Genomic DNA, 7,680 nt, shown 5'->3' on the forward strand with positions numbered 1-7,680 from the left:
AAGCCTTATACGATATAGAACTGGGGTTACGTAATGTAACCCAGTTTCTATGAGTATAGACGCAGCCCTATAAGGTTCGGGCCCCACTGGCTCCGCGAATAGCTGAAGAAAAGCTGTTTGTGTGGGAGTAGATTGTAGGGCCTACTTCCTATTTATACGGAAGTGAGCCCGGAGGTGGGGCCCACGTCATAGGTGGGCGTGGATTAAATCTGTCAGTGCTGCACACGTGCAGGAGGGATTACCCAATAGCGATAGCCTTAGAGGGCTGCGCCTATACTCATAGAAGCTGGGTTACATTACGTAACCCCAGTTGTCTGTCTAGGTTTGGGTGTTTGCTGTCATGTTTTTCCTCCTGGGTTATTGTCTGGTCCTTTTCCCTGTATTTTTCATGTCTGTCGTTAGTTCCCTGGTGTGTCTAATTCCCTGATTGTTTTCACCTGTCACTCCTCGTGTGTCTCCTGTGCCCATCAGTGTCAACCCCGCCCCTGATTGTTCCCACCTGTGCCTTGTTACCCTGTGTTTAGATTCCCCTGTCTCCCAGTGTTCAGTGTCAGTTCGTCTTGTCTATTGTCATGTCAGGTCTATGCTTTTGGAACTCTTTGGTTTTTGATTCCTCACTGCGTGAGCGCCTTCATTTTTTGTCCTCTGTTTTTTGGTCATCTCGACTGGAGCTTTGGTGATTACCTTTTTGTTCATTTTTGCTAAATCATGGAAAAATAAAGTATCTCACAATACTTTACCTCTGCCTCCCTGTCTGCATTTGGGTCCTACATACTAAGTGCCTGGATTCGTAACACAAAGCACTTAAGATATTCATTGCTATCGGGATGTTAAGAGCATTCCATGGAATATAACAAAATGTATCTCGAGCCGGTTTCTCAAACTTACCTACCCCACCTTTAAGAGAAAAAAGTTAATCTTTGTGATGAAAAGATCTATCCTCTGTGCTTCTGCTCCACTGTCTCTGCAGGCATCACCGTGCTGCTGTCTCTAACAGTGTTCATGTTACTGGTAGCAGAGATCATGCCTGCCACGTCAGACTCTGTTCCTCTGATCGGTAAGACACTTCTATGCTAACTATTGCTCGCTTTGATGATTTTTCTGACTTTGAAAGTGATGCAAAAGAAAGAAATAATCAGGATGAGTCAGAAAAAGAAATGGGTTGATGTGCTTAACAGATAGCTATTTGTGGCAGACATGTACTCATTATGATATGAAATGTACATTAAAGGAATAGTATGAAAATAGTACGCATTTTCTTTCATGGTGTTGGGTGATATCATGTCTGTACGGTAAAAATGAATCCAGAGCCATAAGCCTGTTAGCGTATCTTACACAAAGACTGGGAATTGAGACACGCTGGCTCTTTCAGAAGCTGATCCAATTAATGATCTTGTTAACAATGAGGCCTCTCCTTTGTTAGCTCTTTTAGACATTACATGGCTACCTGTTTCTGTCTTTATGCTAAGCTATCTCCTGGCTCCAGCTTCCTATTGATTTTTCTGTGAATGTGTGTTGCGACATTTTTGACTCGGTTTTCCCGCTGTCCAGGTTTGTGCAGTACATATCGATTTACCCCATCTAATAGACACACATTTACTGTACGCTAGCTAGAATCAAACGCAAACTGTATATGTGTGTGTTTATGATTTTTTGTGATCAGCTAACCAGATACTCAAGATATTTATTTTGTGCAGCAATAATGCAAATACCTTGAATTCGCTTGAAGTATAAGTATGTAGGATTTAGTGCCATCTAGTGGTACGTTCATAGATTGCAACAAACTGAGAACCCCTCCACTCACCGCTCCCTTTCCAAATGTGACGTAGGACCTACGGGTCTTCAGGTATTAATGAAACGTGAAAGGTATTCACAAGAGCCAGCATTAGTTTTTTCCTCTTTCGGGGTACTCTATACACATGGCGTATTTATTTTTCGCACCTGAATCTGACATTCATCAGGGAGCAGTTGGCACATGCTAGAAAGGCTACATAGTGTTACAGCATGGAGACTTTTACTCATTAACTATTGATCCGGTGTAAAAAAAAACAGCTGAATGACTTACTGCCTCGATACTCACACCTCACATCCACCGCAGGGCAGCCTGTGGCAGCTGGACGTGGAAGGTTGTGAAGATAAATCTCAGAGTACAGGACCAACCGAGCTGCATTGTAAAAGGCCACACTGATACAGATCATAAGAGACAAGGAAGCCGGCCTTGGGATGGGAGGAGAGGCTGCAGACAGAGATGCTGCTCGGCATCATTTGGCAGCTCAATGATGCAGAACCAACCCCCTTAACAAACCCACCTTTCATTGGAGGAGACACACTAACATAAAGCAGGTGGTGCAGAACTGATTGATGGAAGAAAATAAAATACTCATCAACGTTCACCCTGACAGGTTTTCAATCTGCAATTATACCTTGATGTGAACATATTTACTAAAGTATTTAATTGGTCAGCTTTTCTGACGTCAAAGCTGCATCAAAATGACAAATTACTTGTTTCAAGACAGAAATATATCTAACATTGTTGTATATTCAAGTTTGTGTGTGTGTGTGTGTGTGCGTGCCTGTGTGTGTGTAGGGGGAAGTACACTTACCTACGCTCATGTGTTATGCATTTTCATGTTTCTGGGGCTGCAAATGCCAATGGGTTAGTACATTAGGAAGTACATTTTAGTCAGCCTCCCACACATCTCTGGGGTGGGATGACAAGGGTAACTTGACCCCTACTAACCAAACAACTTCGCAACTGTCCTGCCAAAACACTACGTTTACCTATCATGTTACTTGAACTTCATTCAGAATGTAATGGTCTCTATTCCAAATGGAAATTGCTGTGCCAAACATGTCTGCTCTTCTCCTCTCAGCTCAGTACTTTGCTAGCACCATGATGATTGTGGGCTTGTCTGTGGTGATGACAGTCCTGGTACTACAGTTCCACCACCATGACCCCCATGGAGGGAAGATGCCTAAATTGGTAGGTTTAAAGTACTTTTTAAACTCAATAATTAATCATATGCCATTTGTAATTACCACACAAGTTATTCATATTGGTGCATTTAACTACTCATATAGGCTATGGCTCCTATTTTTTAGAGTAGTAGAGTGACATGTAATTCAAAAGTTGACAAAGATTGTGTGAACACAAAAGCTTGACTAACATGTGTTTTTACCCACATTTTTACCCTTGATACTGTATGAAAATATTTACTAAAGTATTTCATTGGTCAGCTTTTCTGGGAGGTTGGTGACTTCAAAGCTGCATCACATCTTTTTACCCAAATTGTTAGTAACTTTTTATGTAACACAAATGCTTCCGTCATCAAACAAGCAAGAGCAATGTGTAAACACAGCTGACTGCAATTATTTTATGATATTTTTAAGCTTTTGTTTGATTTTAAAGTTGACAAATGTCTTAAGCAAATGAGGAGAACCCCCAATATATGAACAAAAATCATTAAAATGATTAGCTTTTCAATTTCAATCATACCATTATTAAATATGAATGCACACTATGGGAGTTAAACCTCATAATCAATCTGTATGCCAGTGAAACATTGTGAATTATCCCCAACTAAAACCTTAACAAATACAGAGCTGGCTCGATATTTGGGGGATTGGGGTATCATATTTTTTCAGGGTCACTGTCTCGCCATTTTTTATTCTCATACGAATAGAACTTACATATTTTGGTGTATGACTCTCTCTACTCTGTCTTCCATCTATCTGTCTTATCTCCTCTTCTCATCTAGGTGCGAATTGTCTTACTCAACTGGTGCGCTTGGTTTCTCCGCATGAAGAAACCTGGAGAGGAAAGAAAAACAGCTGGGAGCTCAAGTAACCCCACAAACTTCAAGTATTCCCAGCCTCCTCCTTCTGCTCCTCCTCCTCACCATACCAGCACCAACAGCATTCCGATGAGCACCATACCAGGGCAAGCGCCCACCCAGTCAACCACGACCAACGGGAACATGAACCTGTACTTTGGCTACCACACCTTGGGTACAGAAAACCCCACCTTCCCACCAAGCACAGATTCAAGCATGGTGCTGTGCGGCGGCCATCCTAACGGCTCGTCCCTTCAAGAAGCCCACTCAGAACCGTTGCAGACTTTACTGCCAGAGCAGGTACCGCAGATTTCACGGATCCTCGACGAGGTGCAGTACATAGCCAGGAGGTTCCGAGAGCAGGACGAGGGACTGGCGATTTGCAGCGAGTGGAAGTTTGCTGCGGCGGTGGTGGATCGGATGTGCTTGGTGGCTTTCTCTCTCTTCTCCATTATCTGCACCTTCACCATCCTCATGTCGGCTCCCAATTTCATAGAAGCAGTGTCCAAGGACTTTGCATAAGAGCCCTCTCGTCCCTCGGAAAAACAGAGGCAAAGATAAAACTTAAAATCCTGACACAATTAAAACGGTAGCCTCCCTGCTACAAATACATGAAGCCACACACGTTTCAGTTATTTTAAAAGTCCCTCCATCTTCAAATGTTTGTGGTTGTTTGGAGATAGTGTGATTTTTACTTTTCAAGGTGGCTCTTTCCTTGCTAGCAGTATGCATCGTAGGAGGTTGAGGCTACATGCAGTGGTTAATGATCTAGAAACTCACACTAATGCACTTTTCAAATCTTTTCCAGCTCTACCACATCATGTACCTGCCACCACCTGGGTCTCATGTCTCATCAGAGTATATACAGTATACTTCTCATCTACAAATGTCTTAATGTGTTCAGGTGTTACTGCAGTACAGTCCATACAGTTCAAAGTACAGTTTTAGGAATAATTTTTAAGGCCTGTTTTCTAGCAATTATTTGGCATTTTGTAGATAAATGTTGGAGAATTTACTGAGAGCTCCAAGTGTTAACCCATGGCACTATACATCTCACTTGTCTTTTAACTTCTTAACTAGTGCTGCAACTCATCCTATTTTACTTTGTTATTCATTTTTAATAACTGTCTTGATTATGTGATCATTCCTATTGTATATAGAATGTCAGAGAATATTGAGACTGTAATTCCTAAGATTCCATGAAGATGTATCCAATCAACAGTTCAAAGATAATACATATACTATCTTATATGTAAAAAACTATTTCTCACATTTGAAGAGCTGAACAAAGCAAAGGTTTTGCTTGAAAAATCACTAAAAATAATCTATAAATATTTAAAATTGTTGATTAACATACTTGAGTTGGGAGGTCATTTCAGCTCAAATGAAAACATCTCCATCTTTTTAATATATATATATATATATATGTAAATATCGGATTATTTCTTATGTACCTCTTTCTGGCCTTTCATTATTCCCTTGCACTTTATTTTTTCCACCAATGTTCTCTTTTAATTGTTTTTATTGCATAGCATACAGTCAGGTTCTATATCTCTAAATGTGAATAGATGGTTTTACCATTGCCAGTGAAAAAACAGATCAAAGACATGAATAGTTTTGCGCTCTGTTTTTTAAAAGTAATTTAAAAAGGGATCCCCCAACAATTCTCCTTTCCTCCATCCCTTGTGCTAAATATATATAAAAATATCACAATGTATTTTTATTTTGAGTGTAATTCAAGTTTTGTCTTACTAACTTGTCATCCAACTTGTGTGCTTGCACAAAGCATTGATGTGTTTGGAGAAAACAGATGCATTTGGTTCTAATCCTTTGTAGTGCTGAGTGATGTGTTTTTATTACTCTCTAATACTCAGCGAGGGCAAACACTTTCTTCTCTAATCTCTAGAAACAACATGCTACAAGGATTACTGCGTGACCTTATGTAACACATTTGTGTTAAACCTTCTCACCACCCGAGTCCCATCTGATCTGTAGAGATACAAGAATCTTGCAAGTTCCCACTTTAACGCGTGCAACTGAACTAACGGAACTCTCCAAAATAGCACTTGGCCATTTAAAGTGGAAGGATGGAAGAACAAAAACAACCAAATATTGTTCTTTTGCTGAAATAGTAACTGAAATGGATTTCATGTTGTTACAGTTGATAAATGGGCCAAGTGGAGAGAAATAATCGCTACCATTGACTCCCATTCATCATCCTATGACTCTGAGAAGCATTTAAATGCTATTTCCACTTATGGACAGACAGGAAAAGGTGAAGCCAATCTTGTCTGAAATGTACATGCAGTAGGTTTGATTTTCATGTTCCTTCATTTTGTATCAAGAGTTGCAGATTCAATCATGATTTAATAATCTTTAATTCACTTTTTATGTCTAGAAAGGAATTTGACATTTATTTGGATAAAACATTTACAATGTGGTAAGTTTTTTTTAATAAAGTGTATTGGTATTAGAGTTGCACATTCGTAATATCAAAGGGATAGCTCACGAGAAGAAGATATAAACTGCTCTGGTGGCATGGATCTTCTCATCTTTCTCTCGTTGATCACGGTTTCCACTCTTTGTGCTAAGCTAAGCAGCTACTGGCTTTAGCTTTATATTTACTCTCACCAATTAACATGTTATATCTCTTTAATTTAATGCATACAGAAAAACAAGTATTCAAACATAAAAATAGTGATAATGTTTCCTGTTGTTTCCAGTCGATATATATAATGAACTGCTTGCTTTAGCCATGTCTAAAAAAAGAAAAAATGAAATATGGCTGCCACGATATCATATTTCCATCTTGTGACTATAGTGGCCCAACGATTTTACAAACACTTGTGAAATCTAAAAGGCAATTTGATAGAAAAAAAACTCTGTTGCCAGTCTTTATGCTAAACTAAGCTAATCGGCAGCAGACCATAGCCTGATATATTTGGGACGGACATGTCAAGTGTGGTATCAATCTTCTTGTTTAACTCTTGTCTAGAAAGTGAGTAAGAGTATTTTCCAAAAAGTTTTATTATTCCTCTAATGTTAGTATATTTTTCATTGGACAGTGTGTAGATTGTAAGATTCTGGGGTTTCTGCAGGTGAACACTAAAGGCTGAGCACTGACGATGGGAAAACAGTTTAATTGTTTTGTTGATGAAGGAACTCATGTTTTGTTATTTTTGCTTGTCAAAGTTCATGTGCACAGAAGTGTGAAAATGGGGTCTATGTAAGTAGCCTATGCTACTTAATAGATCGATGAATATACAAAATCTCGATCTCTGACTTATCTGGGAGAGTATGCACAGTGGAGTGACTCACATGAGACGTGGAATTAGAAGTGTCTTCTAGAAACAGGTGAGTTGGACTGATTTATGTAGATACTTTGAGAGATAACCTGACCTATCTATACTGTTAGTTACTCACGTTGATGTCTACAATATACATTGTTCATGTGAGAAGCATTTACAGTAGCCTATGGCACTGAAAGTGTTGGTTGGAAATGTGCAAATTTGACTGTACTGAGAATATTAAAAGATATGTAGATCTTCTGGATAAAAGACATGTCACAGCTATGTTAAATTGACTCAAATTGCATCGTGCAAAAGTGAAACTGTCGAATGATATTAAAAAGTACACTGTAAATGAGAGTTTGACTGTTTGCCACGCTATCACATGCTTCTTTTGCTTCTTCTTAAATCACCAGTGTTGTATTTTAGTCAACTTGAGTGTCTTTTTATTTGTGTTCTGTGCCTCTCTGCTCAATATGATTCATTCTCGTTTAAAGGATGTCCATAAACGCTCACTGTACATGACAAATAAAGAAGAAATGTGATAATTACTGGCATTT

The 7,680-nt window shown here is 39.2% G+C and overlaps 1 protein-coding gene across 1 annotated transcript in view; it reads left to right on the forward strand.

Annotated features, from left to right (window-relative positions):
• The window catches only part of LOC307027889 (neuronal acetylcholine receptor subunit alpha-7-like), a 75,138-nt gene extending 70,056 nt beyond the window's left edge, over positions 1-5,082 (forward strand). Inside the window, exons 8-10 of the mRNA XM_079662578.1 lie at positions 971-1,057; positions 2,874-2,983; positions 3,759-5,082. Of these exons, the coding sequence (XP_079518704.1) occupies positions 971-1,057; positions 2,874-2,983; positions 3,759-4,355 (794 nt within the window). The 3' untranslated portion in view covers positions 4,356-5,082. The remainder of the gene's footprint in view (positions 1-970; positions 1,058-2,873; positions 2,984-3,758) is intronic.
• Positions 5,083-7,680: the final 2,598 nt, after the last annotated feature.

Source organism: Notothenia rossii (assembly GCF_949606895.1).
Source record: "Notothenia rossii genome assembly, chromosome: 1".
NCBI lineage: Eukaryota > Metazoa > Chordata > Actinopteri > Perciformes > Nototheniidae > Notothenia > Notothenia rossii.